The following is a 14644-nucleotide window of genomic DNA, read 5'->3' as shown; positions in this document are numbered from 1 at the left end:
CCAGCAGCCTTCGGAGGGAGAAGTTCAAAGCCTGGCCCCGGCCCGTCCACAGGCTTTCGTCCCTCCGCCCCCCTCCCCCGCCTTCTGTCCAGGACCGCACCAAATCCTTCCCCTCGTGGGAGCTTCCGTGCGCGGCACTCGGGGCCCGCGAGATCCCCGCCCGCGCACACGGACAGGCTCGAGGCTCCCGGGGTCGGCCCCCGCCCCCAAGGCCCTCGTCCGCCCGCGCCCCTCACCCCACCCAGGCGGCCACCTGTTCGGACGCAGGAGGAAGAAGGAGGGCCGCTGCCGCGACTGACCTGAGATACCGCCCCCCACCACGATCACGTCGCATTTGTGGCTCATGGTGCTCGCCCCGCTCCGGGCCGCCCCGGTGCCCGCCGCTCCGCGGTCTGGGTCTCGGCCCCCGCCCGCCGCGCTGCCCCCGCGCACTGGCGCCGCCGCCCAGCAGCTATATCGCCCGCCGCCGAGCCCCGCCCCCCGCCCGGAGCTCCGCCGCCCGGACCTGGGGAGGGCGGGCGCGGGGGCGGAGAGATCACCTGGGGCCCGCACGGGGAGCCTGGAGGGGGGAGGGACACCTCCCCTGGGCCTTCAGCACGGCCTTTATTTCTCCATCAGCCTCCGTAGTGCGTTATTGAGCTTGGGGGGCTGGGGGGTGGGCGGTGGCCCCTTTGGGTGTCTGCCTCCAGCCCCCTGCAATTATTCCCCCAAATAGAGCAATGCAAAGAACACCGGACTTTTCGTTCGTTCGTTGAGCGTTTTCCAGGTCCCAAGCACCGCATTAAGCGCTTTGCCTGCATGATTCCGGTTAAGCCTTCTAACAACCCATTTCACAGATGAGAAAAGCGAGATAAAGTAGGTAAAAAGGCCAGCGAGGCTCCGAGACTCACTTTGCTCCACCACCCGGTATTGCCACTATCTTGGCATGTACTGGGGAGGCATTCTCCGCCCCTCTCGTCCTCCTTCCAAATACCCACCTCTCCCCCTCCCCCACTCCCTCTGCCCTTATGTCCGCAATTAGCTCCGGGAGGCTAAAGCAGCAAGCGGAGTTATTTGTGGCCCTGGGATGTGGGTCTAGGGACCTTGGCTTTGCCAAACATGGGGGGGGGGGGGGGGGGATTCAACAATATTACAGGTGTTTAGCCACCTTTCCCAAAGTCAAAAGAAGCAATGTGGGATGGCTTTTCAAGAACTAATTGTGTCAAGGGCTTCGGTTCAGGGCAGGGGAGCTGCGGGTTTGGTGGGGGCAGGCTCCAGGCCTGGCGAATTGTTTGAAACAAGCCTCCACCTCATCGGCTGTCCACACAGGGCCCGCCTCAGATCCTCTGTCCCCCTCTCGCTGCCCTTCCCCCATTTGTGCTCTCCCGAAGATAAATAAATGAAAATATAATTAATTAATTAATTAATTAAACAGCCCCTGGGCCTGAACCTAGGTCCCCACTGCCCCATCCCTAAGAGAGCCCGGGCTGGCCTCCTCATCGCCAAGCCTTACCTGTCTGCCTCTGTCCACAGGGCCCTAAAGCTTCGGGCTTCTTAGCTGTGGACACTCTGGCCCCTCACCTATCTTGCCAGTGAATCCCATGTCCAGTGGGGTGGGGTGAGATGGGTGGAGGGGATACTTGTAGGGTCTGCCTGGGATCTCTTTGGCGTGGGTCCAAAAATACGGAGTCAGCAGGAGGCCCCGGGGCATCTGAAGCTTTGAGTTCAAGGCAGGCTGACCAACTTATCCTTTCTCGATGTCCACCTGGCAACAAGGCCGGGAGAGGAACCGTGGCGTCTTTGGAGAAAACTTACCGGCAAACAGCATTTTCCCCAGGCGAAGGTAGTCAGTGAACCTTGTGCTCCATGAGGTCAAAACCGGCTTGAGAACTCAGGAGCCTTCAGAGGATCTCTGAGGTCACCTTATCCCTGCATGCAAGGGGTCGTTCAGGCCTGCTCAGGGTCCGTCTCCTACAGGGGATACCTCCCAAGGTTCCTCTTCTCTCTCTGCACAAAGCCTCTAAGAGCAGTGCTTCTCAAACTTGAATGTAAGTATAAAGCACCCAGGTCTGGGGTGGGGCCTGAGAAGCTGCATTTCTAATAAGCAACAGGTGATGCTAGTGCTGCTGGTCCACAGGCCTTGGGCACATTCTCCTCTCCTCCAGGCCTCTACTCTCCCAACAGTTCCAGAGCCAGCTCCACACTCCAGAGCCCCTGACCTGTCTCAAGGTGGTCCTAATGAGAAGCTGTCTGGTCGTTATACGTCTTCCATAAATGCTATGCTGAGCCCTGGGGAATTGATGGACAAGAACAGAGCTGCCCCTGCCCTCTGCCCTCTCGGGGTTCACACTGCATCAGAGAAGACATCTAGGAGGGGTAATCACAAGCGTAATTCTGAATGTTGCTCCGGGACACGTAGCAGGGCGAGAGAACTTAGCCCAGGCAATCGAGGAGGACCTCCAGGAGGAAATGACTTTTTCGCTGGGACTTGAAGGATGAACCGGGGTCAATCAACTATTGAGGATGAGCACACCAGGCAGAGTACGAGGCTGGAGCATTGGGAGGACTGGACACAGTCCAGTGAACAAAGAACGTCTTTGACCGCCTTTAAGACTTATTACACGTACCGCAAAAACTAATAGTGCATAATAAGAATGGAACAGGGAAAAATCAACAATGAATAAAACGATAGGAAGCACCATCTAACCTTGGGTGTGTCTTCTTTTCCCAAGTAGGTAACAGATTCCTGCAGAAAGGGATCATGCGTCCTCTTTCATTCATCCATCCAAGAATGATTTATTGAGCACCAACTCTGTGTCGTGTACTCATCACTGGACATACGCCCTTATAAACAAGAATCTTCCAAAAAACAAGCATGAAAATGGACAATTACAGCAAACCTAACTCATGTTGCTGGGGAGCCGCGTTCAACACTTCTACCTAAGAAGCGCACAGAAATGCCGTTTGCCCCAAGCAGTATTTCTTTGCCTTTCCAACTTCATGATATCCGTGCTTCGTCAATTAAAAGGAACTTACTTTCCTGTCATTTTTTATTAGAAGACTGCCAAGGTAATAAAAGGTCCTTATTACTTCTTTCTTGCCGTCCAGCTTTTCATGAATGGATATTTCAGCGAGTCTTTTGTGATGCCACAAAAGGTTTCAATAAAGAGACAGGCTGTGCAGAACAGAGTTCACCAGATATTATCTATGTTGTGAATTTCACTGGTTTTGAACACTGGAGGTTTGACCGGGGCTGGAAAATTTGTTTCAAAATGAGATTTAGAGCCTACCGTGTTTTTTCCCCCAACTTCTTTGTTAATCTTTTGAAAAACATACACTGAGGGATCGAATGATGAAAGGGTCAGTCACTGCAGCCAGGACAGTTCTTGAACAATGTTAAATTGGAATTTTAACAGTTTAACAATTGTTAAGTGTTCTAGGACCTCTGATTCTACCCAGTGAGGTATCCATCATCAGCTTGGATCCTAATCTGAGTGTCCAGATCCCCTCCTTGGGGACAACGAGGAGGCAATAGGTGACTTTTCAATGGGCCAAGACCTCGCTTTTGGCCTCAAGGACTTGTTTAGAGGGGAGCCACATCCTCAAGCAGCCCAAGAGTTAGGGGGCACCCAGCTTCAATCGAAGCCAAAGCCCTTCACTGGACCTTGGGCTAGAAGCTGGAGATCCGAGTCAAAGTACAGAGGCTGATTTAAGATGCCAAAGGAAAGACGTGTTCCAGGGCCAGGGTGCCGGTCAGGAACCGGCCTGAGTAGAGTTGGAGGGAACAAGCCAGGCGACAGGTGGGTGTTCATGACTTGCCTTAACAGGCCAACAGCTGTGGGCATGTGCCAAGCTGGCTTATAGACACAAGGTTGAGATGGAAGAGAAATCTTCCCGCTCATAGAACCAGAGTGGGGCTCTGTCCCCTGTGGCCTGATTTCCACAGCACGGGCAGGGCAGAGGCCAAGGGAGACAGACATAGGGAGTCAGGCAGAGACCCCAAGCTCCAAGACTTCAGGAAGATAGAGGTCACACCTATAGACACGTGGCAAAGCATGTCAACAAAAACCAAACCTTATTTGCAAAGTAAGTGCTAAACTTACTTTAAGGTTTTCACAAATTCTTTGGGGAAGAGGAAATTAGAAATTATGATTGTGGCCCCACTGGATACTAATTATGGATTGTTGAACAGTATTACTTTTAATTAATTATTCTTACACGGATGATTCTAATTTCGTAGTGTGAGATCACCGACACAGAATCGATCCTTTGGTTACCTTTATGTAGTCCGGGGTGAAATCATCTCTCCATGTTTTCTTATAAGTAGATATTTGTGTCATGTACACTCCAGATGATGATTGCAATCAAGAGTCTGGTGATTCTAGGAATCAGATGACAAGAGGGACCCCCTGACAAATGGCTGCCACTCAGGTCACATTCCCGATGAGGACAGTTACACGGTACAAAATGATGCTAATAGCTGGGGCTTGAGTTGATTTGAGGTCTTTTCTTCAATAGAAATCCAGTTTATAGACATGATTCAAACGAAGGTGTTTAAGAACAAAATTTGTTGTGGGGCGCCTGGGTGGCTCAGTAGATTAAGCGTCCGACTTCAGCTCAGGTCATGATCTCACGGTTTGTGGGTTCGAGCCTCGCATTGGGCTCTGTGTGGACAGCTCAGAGTCTGGAGCCTGCTTTGGATTCTGTGTCTCCCTCTCTCTGCCTTCCCCCACTTGTACTCTGTCTCTCTCTCTTTCTATCTCTCAAAAAAGTAAATAAATGTAAAAAAAAAAAGAACAAAATTTGTTTTTCACTATGGATGTTGGGACTCATTAAAGGTTTCAACTAGGGACAGTTATAAAAAGAAGTGAAGTAAAAAGTGGGCCAGATGCTGCAAAAACCTGAAATGTATTCTAAAAGGTAGAAAACCTGAGCAGGTCTCTGAAATAAAATAATATTGGATATAATAATTCAAATACATACTATGCCTGCATAGGAAACCCCTTCCTTCTGCAACCAACAGCACACATTTTTTTTTTAATATTTATTTTTGAGAGAGCGCAAGCAACAGAGGGACAGAGAGAGAATGGGACAGAGGATCCGAAGTGTGCTCTGTGCTGACAGCAGAAAGTCCGACGCAGGGCTCATACTCACGAACCATGAGACCATGACCTGAGCCGAAGTCAGACGCTCAACCAAGCGAGCCACCCAGGTGCCCCAACAGCGATTTTTGACAGCTGAGATTAGAACGCAGGACTCCTGGTTATTAAAAAAACAAAACAAAACAAAACAAAAAACACATGAAAAAGCTCACGTGTTTTCCAGTTGTCATGGCATTTTATGTGACTGGAGTCCCTGTTCGTATAATATTTGACTGGGCATGTAACATTTACTGACAAATTCCAGATAGCAGGGCATTTTCGGGCTCCAGAAAGGCAATACTTGCTGTTGGTGTTGCAAACGGAAACTCTGACCCACTGGGATCAGAAAGAATGAATGCCATTTAGCAATAGCTGTTTATGCTTTCAGGAGCAGCTCAAAGTACATTCACCCACAATGTCTACTGTAGAGAAACAGCATAATGTTCACTGATGGCAAGATGCTAGATGAAAAAGCAATACTATTGAGGGTTAAATTTCCATGGTTATGGAAATTTCCATGGTTAGTTATCTCAGTAATTGAGACTGGAGACAAGTTAAAGTTATTTCCTGGCATTGTCAATATACCAATGCCCTGTGTGAACGTTCAGGACTAAAAGACAGACTCACCCACCGTCTCCTCCCCCGGGGGAAAAAATTTCCCTGGGTCCTGGATTCTCTCCTGTCCTGATTTGGTATTTAGAAGCTATATTTTAAACACCACCATTTCCTGGAAGCTTGCCCTGCCTTCAGATCACAACTGATTTAACTATGCCAAGGGTGCTAGAAGAAATCACTCACTGTCCCTACCTTGCGAGGAAGAATATTTTAACTTTCTGTCTACCTCAAAGTAATGAGACACCTGCTTGTATGAGTGCTTATTTGAGGACCAGCTGTGCGTCCAGACCTCTCTCATATGTCCTTGGAGATGTAGGGAAAATATTAGAGAACCCTTGCCTGAAACAGGGCCGTCAGATTTAGCACATAAAAAATACAGGATGCCCAATTAGCATTTGAAGGTCAATGAATTGTCTCTTTTCATATAAATGTGTCCCCTGCAACATTTGCAACATACTCATACAAAAAAAATCATTCATTATTTATCTGCAATTCAAATTTAACTAGATGCCCCACACTTTATCTGGCAACCCTAGCCAGGAAAGATACTATGCCCTGGTTCAGGAGGAGAAATCAACACAAAGAGGTCAATTTGAGAGTAACACAGTCATCTACGAGCACGTATTAAATTGTGGAGTGCAGGGAAAGGGCAGGGTTAACAGAGATCAGAATTCCTCCAACAATGAGCTACTCAAGGAACTCCGTCTTTGGGGGGACGGTCTTCCTATGTCCTCAGCCCTTAGCATGGTGGTGGTGATGTTTAGTAGAGTCTCAATGTGTGTAATGAATGAATAAATGAATACGTTAATCAGTTTGAGGGGAACTTGAGGTGGGTCTTGAAGCTGTTACAAAGAAGAGTTTCAATAGCGGTGGTTCTCAAACTTTTTTGTGTCCGAGAATGACTTCGGCAGAGCAAGAGATCCCACAGCTGCCGACTCTACTCGCTGCACTTTCCAGTAGAAAAAGAACTAGGGAAACAAAATTAAAGTCTACAGAATGGCATGCGATGCTTCTGGAAACACATTGGGAGGTCTGCCTACGATTCTCCAGGGGAACCCTGTCACCCATTGGTGACCCAAGGACTGTATTTTGAGCAATGTTCAACTAGAATGTAGGTGTGAAGTCTCTCGAGCTGGAAAAACGAAAAGTTGAGAGACTAAATCTTAGATTTTTAACATTTTGGTATGAAGTGTTAAGAGCGTATTCTCTGGCCTGGCAGACTTTGAATGCACTTTAAAAAGTCATTTAAAAACATCTGAGCCCAAGAAGGAACAAGATTTGAACTCTAGAATTGCTTCAGGCTAGATCAGAGTTTCTCAATTTCTGCACAGTTGACATTTTGGACAGAAAAACTCTTCGTTATGGGGGCTGTTTTGTGCATTGTAGGATGCTTAGCGGTATTCCTGGTGTGATGGTCAATTTTGTGCGTCAGCTTGACTGGCCACAGAATGCCCAGATGAAGCATCTCTGAGTATATCTGTGAGGGTCTTTCCCGATGAGATTCGCATTTGAATTGGTGGATTTACTAAAGCAGGCTGCCCTCCCCAACGTGGGTGGGCATCATCCAATCCACTGGGGGCTGACATAGAACAAAAGATGGAGGAAAGAAGAATTTGCCCCTCTTGCTTCCTGACTGCCTGCTTGACTTGGGACATCTCCTCTCATCTTCTCTGGCCCTCAGACTAAAATGGGAACCATTGGCTCCTCTGGTTCTCAGGCTTTTGGAGTTGGACTGAATTACACCACTGGCTTTCCTGGGTCTCCAGCTTGCAGATGGCAGATCGTGGAACTTCTCAGCCTTCGCAAGTGTGCGAGACAATTCTTCATTATATATCTCTCTATCTCTATCTCTATCTCTATCTCTATCTCTATCTCTATCTCTATCTCTATCATCTCTCCATCCTACTGGTTCTGTTAGTTAGGAATTGGCTTGCACACTTGTGAAGGCTGAGAAGTTCCACGACTGCCCCCTTCCCCATTTGTTTGGGACAAACAAAAATGTCTCCAGACATGGTCAAGTATCCCCTGGGAGAGAAAAATTACCCCCCTGTTGAGAACCGTTAGTCTAGATGAAAGCCCACTGTACCAGTTGAACTGGATGTCTAAGAAGCCTCTAATGTAATTCTTTTCCTCTCCAAATGAGACAAATAAGGGACAATTTGTGCAAATAAAGCCTATGCATTTGAGAAGCTTGTCTCTAAGATGAATAAAAGTGCTGCCAGACGTGAGTACTAGATGATGAAAAGGAAAATGATGAACTATATCCGTTGAGATCACATATGTTCACTTCAAAGGTCCTGACTTCAGTGATCCTGGGCCAGCCTCAGTCAGGTTCACTCATTGAAATAGACGGACCTGACAATAAAAAGCAAGTCATTATTGGTTAATCACAGAGATGATTACCTTTAATAAATGCTTTTACATCCACAATTTGGGGCAGAAGAAAAATTGCCAGAGATAAAAGAAAAGGAGAGAGACCCTTGAAAATCTGGCATCTCCCAAGAATTGATTCCTATGGCAAAGAAAAGCAAGTGTATTTTTAAATCAGTGTATTTTTCCTGATTCAAGAAATTATTTTTTCCTATGGTGAAATTAGAAAAAAAAAACATCTTTCTGATAATTTATTAACTAAAGTTTAATATGGGGTTCAAAATAAGATAAAATGAATTTATATTTTGAATGTTCACTGTTTTAGGGAATTATTGATCAAATATTAGGAAAAACTCTTCTCCTTGCTGTTTTTTTTTTTTTTAATGTAAAGCATTGAGTGAAAGTTTTGAAGCTTTGAAAGATAAATATCAGTTAAAAGGAATTTTTGAGGCACCTGGGTGGCTCAGTTGGTTAAGCGCCCAGCTTTTGACTTCAGCTCGTGATCTCGTGGTTTGTGGGTTCAAGCCCCACATCTGGATGTGAGTTGGCAATGCAGAGCCTGCTTGGGATTCTCTCTCTCCCTGTCTCTCTGCCTCTCCCCCACCTGTGTGCTCTGTCTCTCCAGTTCTCTCTCTCAAAAAAAAGGAATTTTCAATTTTAATTTCCCACTCATGGTACATGAGTTAATAATAACATTAAATAATAATCAGATATAGGACTTCTATTTCCAGAAACATAGAAAATTCTCCTAATACAAAATAGCTAAAAACTCTACATAAAACATAACAAACATCACGTTGTATTAAATAAAAGAAGCCGGAGGCACCTGGGTGGCTCAACCGGTTAGGTGTCCGACTTTAGCTCAGGTCATGATCTTACAGTTCCTGAGTTCGAGCCCTCATCGAACTCTCTGCTGTCGACCCAGAGCCTGCTTCAGATTCCCTATCCCCCTCTCTCTCTGCCCCTCCCTCGCTTGTGCTCGATCCCTCCCTCTCCCTCTCTCTCAAAAATAAACACTTAAAAATAAAGAAATAAATAAAAGAAGCCAGACACAAAAGTTTACATACTGTACGATACAATTTATATGAAATATCCAGAATAGGTAAATCTATAAAGACATAAAGCAGAACGATAGTTGCCAGGGGCTCGGGGGAGGGAGAAATGGGGAATTAACTGCTCATTGGGTAAAAGTTTCCCTCTTAGGGTGATGAAAATGTTTTGGAAGTAGACAGAGGTGCTGGTTGGACAACATGGTGAATGTGCTAAATGTCATTGGATTGTACATTTCAAAATGGTTCATTTCATGCTTTGTGAATGTCATCTCAGTAAAATGTATAGCGAGACATAACGAACCTTGTTTTCAATGTATAGCCAAGTTAATAAGAAAGTGATAAAAATCACGAGGGACCAAAACTTAAGAGGCAGATGGAAATACAAGTGATTCTGTATAACTACAGCTACGCTGGGGTCTTTGATGACTTTCCTAACCCCAGGAAGTGACCTTTAAAGGCAGCACAGGACAGGAGGCAGTGCTTTGGACTCACGCTGCATGAGATGTCAGAACTGAGACCCCTGAATGAAGCCCAAACACTAAAAAGAATGAGTCAATAAGAAGGCTCATTGGGGCGCCTGGGTGGCTCAGTCGGTTAAGCCTCCGACTTCGGCTCAGGTCACGATCTCGCGGTCCGTGAGTTCGAGCCCCGCGTCGGGCTCTGTGCTGACAGCTCAGAGCCTGGAGCCTGCTTCCAATTCTGTGTCTCCCTCTCTCTCTGCCCCTCCCCCGTTCATGCTCTGTCTCTCTCTGTCTCAAAAATAAATGAAACGTTAAAAAAAAAAAAAAAATAAGAAGGCTCATTGGACACAAGCCACCTTCTTGAAAGGAAGAATAAAAAAGAACTTTGCTCGGCTTGGGATCTGGATGTGAAGAAAATAATAAAATAAAATAGCTGTTTCTTCCTGAAAAACCATAACAGCAGGTTACGATGGATGGTAGAAATGACAGACAGGGAAGGGTAACGGTCAACGACTTAGAATTAAAGAGGATATTTATCATATTAAACTATTATGTCAAACCAAACAAGATGGTAAACATGTAAGGAGTTGAAATCAAAAGGGTTTGTTAGTGCAGTGGAAGGAAAAAGGGAAAACATAAAAACATATAAAGGTGATTGAAGACATAAAAGATCATATAAATTTTAGAGATAATCCAAGGGAAGAGTTTTTAAAAGCTCAAATCTTAGAAAGCCAAAGAGCAGAAAAGAAAAAAGAGTGCAAATTGTAGAAAAGTAATTTAAAACAGGCTAACCAGAGGAAGAGTGTTCAAAACCGACAGAACGCCAAGCTACGGATAAGTTTCAAGAGAACAGTCCCACGCCCCATGACAGAATTATTAACAATTTCTAACAGGAATGGCCATGCCCCAGGGTGGCCCCAGGGTGGGGCTTGGGCAGAGGCTGTCAATGTCAGAGGGGCAGGGCAGCAGAGTCCAAATTCCACAGGTTCTAGCCCTACCCTTTGGTTATTTACAAGATCACTTAACACCCCAGTCACCCCTTTGGTAAAAACACACAGGTAAGGACATGTGACAGTATAAGGACACTGTGCCTACCAGGGTTGGGACTTTCCGGGACATCACACAACTGAAGAATGACGCGTAGCACAGGGAACAGAGCTGGCTGGCAATACCGAGAGAGATGGGGGGAGGGGACACAGAGATCAAAGAAAAAGGGGGTGCAAAGAGTTTGAGAAGGGAGCAGCAGAGGGCATGTGGGAGCCCAGAGGTAACAGATAATGCCTGTGCTCACCATGTATTATCTACCCTCCCCAAAACGGGAAAGCTAAGAACACAGCAGTGAAATGTTCAGGAAACTAAGATTATGCTAATTTGGAGACCATCACCTAATGGGAGATTATATCCTTCTGGCTTTTTGGGGTGTTATCATGTCCTTTTTTTTAACTTTTTTACTGTTTATTATTGAGAGAGAGAGCGAGAGTGAGCATGTGCGCTCAAGCAGGGGAGGGGCAGAGAGAGAGGGAGACAGAATCGGAAGCAGGCTCCAGGCACTGAACTGTCAGCACAGAGCCCGATGCGGGGCCTTGAACTCATGAGCTGTGAGATCATGACCTGAGCCGAAGTCGGACGCTTCACCGACTGAGCCACCCAGGCGCCCCTCATGTCCTTTCTTTTATGAAATAATGTCAACAATAGATAGTCGCTAGAATACCTTTACTTGGTACAATTAAAATTTAACAGCCTCCCACCAGGCAACCAATTTATTATTACTGTTATAATTAAGGAACTTCTATCAGTCTGTGGAATGGCCAACTCTGAGTATTCTGAGTCTCAGAGACAAAAATAGCAGATCTTAATAAAAGAGCGCCAGCAGCTGCCGTGCGTGTGTGTGAAGGTGCACGAAAGAGAACGAGAAAGAAATAGAGAAAGAGAGAAACAGGGAAGGCCAGTGTGGAATATGGGAGTTTTAGATAGGAGTTCTGGGAACGAGCAGGGGAGAGGCTAGGACAGGTGAGCCTGGAGAGCAGCGATGTCCCGTCTAGGCCTTGCATAAATATGGGGCTCTCCTTAGCCTGGGTTGCCATGGAAAGCACACCCTGGGACAGCTATCGCACAGACAGCTCATCTGGGGGTAGTGACTCCAGAGAATGGTATTGTGGGTTGGGAAAAGGGAAATAAGGAAGGAGGGACACAACATGGGCACCTGGGCTTCAGTCTCACTGGAACCTTCTGGGGAACTGTACGGAATGAGCCTCACAGTTGTCTGCCAGTGGTCCAGAAGAAGAGGGCATTTGTCCACTGACTCACATCCTCCACTGGCCAAGGGTTGCCCACGGGCTACTTCTCCCACACTTGTAGCTTGTGCATCTATGAGTGCTAAGAGGGTTTCTGCAGGAGTTTCCTACAGTGGTGTCACAGGAACTCCGGGGACAGAAAGTGAGACGTTCAAGCTGCCGTTGAAATGAGGTGCTGTGAGTTTATACTTGTGCAGAACTGGTTGCCACTCCAACGGCCGGGGCATAAAGGTGTGCTGGGAGGAGGTGAGGCAATGCACCTGAAGGGTCTGCTACAATGCGTTTGTCCAGTAGAAGAAGAATCCAGAAGCAGTTGCTGCATCGTAAGAAACAAGTTTTCAGGTGAAGTTCTCGTTGGATGCGACGCCCTTCCCATTAGCCATTCTGGTCTCATTCTAGCCACAGCTTGGGTGGGAGGGCAGGTGTTCTAACACCTCAGGCACCTAAGCCCAGCTGAAACTACAGCTGATGTCTTAGGGCCCATCCCTTCCCAAGGTCCCTAATCTCCTCTTGGCATTTACACAATGGCTGCAGTGATCTGTTCTTTGCATAATCACTTAGTAATTCAATCTCAAGCGTTACTGCCGTGGGACTCCTTAAATTCTCCGCGACTTGGACTGGCTCCGTCCCAGCCTGGGACAGGTACGAACTGCCACGTTCGCAAGGCCCTGCTAAAATTACAGGACATTTTCACGTGGCATTTCTTGTTTGACCTTCACACCAAACTCAGAAGAATGGGTTTCAAAAGGTAAAGTGGCAGCTATCTTCGAGAGGAGGCACAGCTCCCAAGCCATAGAATGTTAGGATTTCTAGTGATGTTCTTTCCTCCGGGATGTTCTTTTTTTTTTTTTTTTTTTTAAGTTTATTTTTTTTTTATTTTGAGAGAGAGAGAGAGAGAAAGAGAGACAGAGAGAGAGACAATGCAAGCGGAGGAGGGATGAAGAGAGAGGGAGCGAGAGAATCCCAAGAAGGCTCTGTGCTGTTATCGCAGAGCTCAACTTGGGGGCTTGATCTCACGAACCTCGAGATCATGACTTGAGCCAAATCAACAGTCTGAGGCTCAACCAACTGAGCCACCCAGGCACCCCTGGATATTCTACTTCTTGTCCACAATAATTTGAAAACAGCTCTTAGGCCAAAAGGACTCTCTTCTTACAAACTAAAGCTGGGACACTGCAACGAGCAGCTTCTGGTATAGTTGTCAGTGTATTTCTAATGGACCACTTGATATTCTTGGTACTAAACAACTGAAATCAATTCTATCTTTAAAACAATTTTTTTAAATGTTTATTTATTTGAGAGAGAGAGAGAGAGATAGAGCGCAAGAGCGAGAGCAGGGGAGAGGCAGAAAGAGAGGGAGACACAAAATACTTAGCAGGCTCCAGGCTCCGAGCCGTCAGCACAGAGCCCAATGTAGGGCTCGAACCCACGAGCTGTGCGATCATGACCCAAGCTGAAGTCAGATGCTCAAGCGACCGAGCCACACAGGTGCCCCTCAATTCTATGTTAAGAAGGAAAGAAGTTGTTGGAGAGATAGAGATTGGCTCACAGAATCAGTGGGATTACTAAAGAACCAGGCTAAGAAATAAACAGAAACCCAAGTTACAAGCCTGGCTGGGTTGTTCCAGCAACGTAAACCAATAAAGGCTTATTTCTTGCTCTATCCATAGGTCCATCTTGGCTTGACAGAGTGCCTCTGCTCAACGTAGTCGCTTGGGGCCCCAAACTGATAAGGCAGCCACCATCTCAAACCTTGCCCTGCCAGAAAAAAAAGGGGACTCCAGAGGGTCTCAATTAAATTCTCAGCCCTGAGCTAGCAATGACTACTTCCGGGCCAATTCATTAGCTGTAACAGGTCTTATGGCTGCACTCAACCCCAGGGCCATCGGGAAATGAAATTGTACCATGTACCCCAAAGGAAAGAACTGGAGATACTTGGCAAACAGTCTTCAAGACTATCACAGTCACCCAGCTGCCCGTAGGTTGTCCTTCACCATGTCATTGTGTGAATTCAATGGCAGATTCCCCAAACGCAAGAAAGGAGTTTAGATCCTGGGTAGTCAAAAGGGAGAAAGGTGTCCACTACGTGATAAACATCCAATATACTCAACTTGCAAAGGAAAATAGAAAAAAATATATAAACAGTCCTGTTCAAAGTGTCATTCCTATTTGTCCTCTGATTAGTGCGGGAAATCGGAGCTACGTGGACCCATTCACTCCTATATATATATATATATCCGTATATTCATTTAGGCAACAAATGTTCACAGAGATCTATATGCTTCCAGGTACTTTGAACATACCAAGATGAATAAGGCATCATTTTCCAGATGCTTCTGTTCTTTTTTTTTTTTTAAGTTTATTTATGTATTTTGGGAGAGAGACAGAGAGAGCGTGAGCAGGGGAGGGACAGAGAGAGAGGGAGACAGAGAATCCCAAGCAGGCTCTGTGCAGTCTGCGCACAGAGCCCTATATGGGGCTCAAACTCATGAAACCGTGAGATCATGACCTGAGACAAAATTAGGACTTGGACGCTTAACTGACTGAACCACCCAGGTGCCCTTCCAGAAGCTTATGTTCTAATAGTAAGGGAGACACTACATAAATAATTGCCATACAGTATGATTAGTCTTTATGCAGAAATTAATGTTAAAGGGATGGTTTAGCACAAGGGGGAGAGTAATTAACTTAATGTGGGCGGGGCGCACTAGTAAGCAATGGCTGTTCTGGGA

At 46.5% G+C, this 14644-nt stretch overlaps 1 protein-coding gene across 1 annotated transcript in view; it reads right to left on the bottom strand.

The window, feature by feature from the left end:
* The window catches only part of MAOB (monoamine oxidase B), a 114068-nt gene extending 113573 nt beyond the window's left edge, over positions 1-495 (bottom strand). Inside the window, exon 1 of the mRNA XM_081793372.1 lies at positions 300-495. Within this exon, the coding sequence (XP_081649498.1) occupies positions 300-345 (46 nt within the window). The 5' untranslated portion in view covers positions 346-495. The remainder of the gene's footprint in view (positions 1-299) is intronic.
* Positions 496-14644: the final 14149 nt, after the last annotated feature.

This window comes from Panthera onca, chromosome X (genome assembly GCF_046562875.1).
Source record: "Panthera onca isolate mPanOnc1 chromosome X, mPanOnc1 haplotype 2, whole genome shotgun sequence".
Lineage (NCBI taxonomy): Eukaryota > Metazoa > Chordata > Mammalia > Carnivora > Felidae > Panthera > Panthera onca.
The sequence above is the reverse complement of the archived record's forward strand: the minus strand, read 5'-3'. Positions and strand labels throughout refer to the sequence as shown.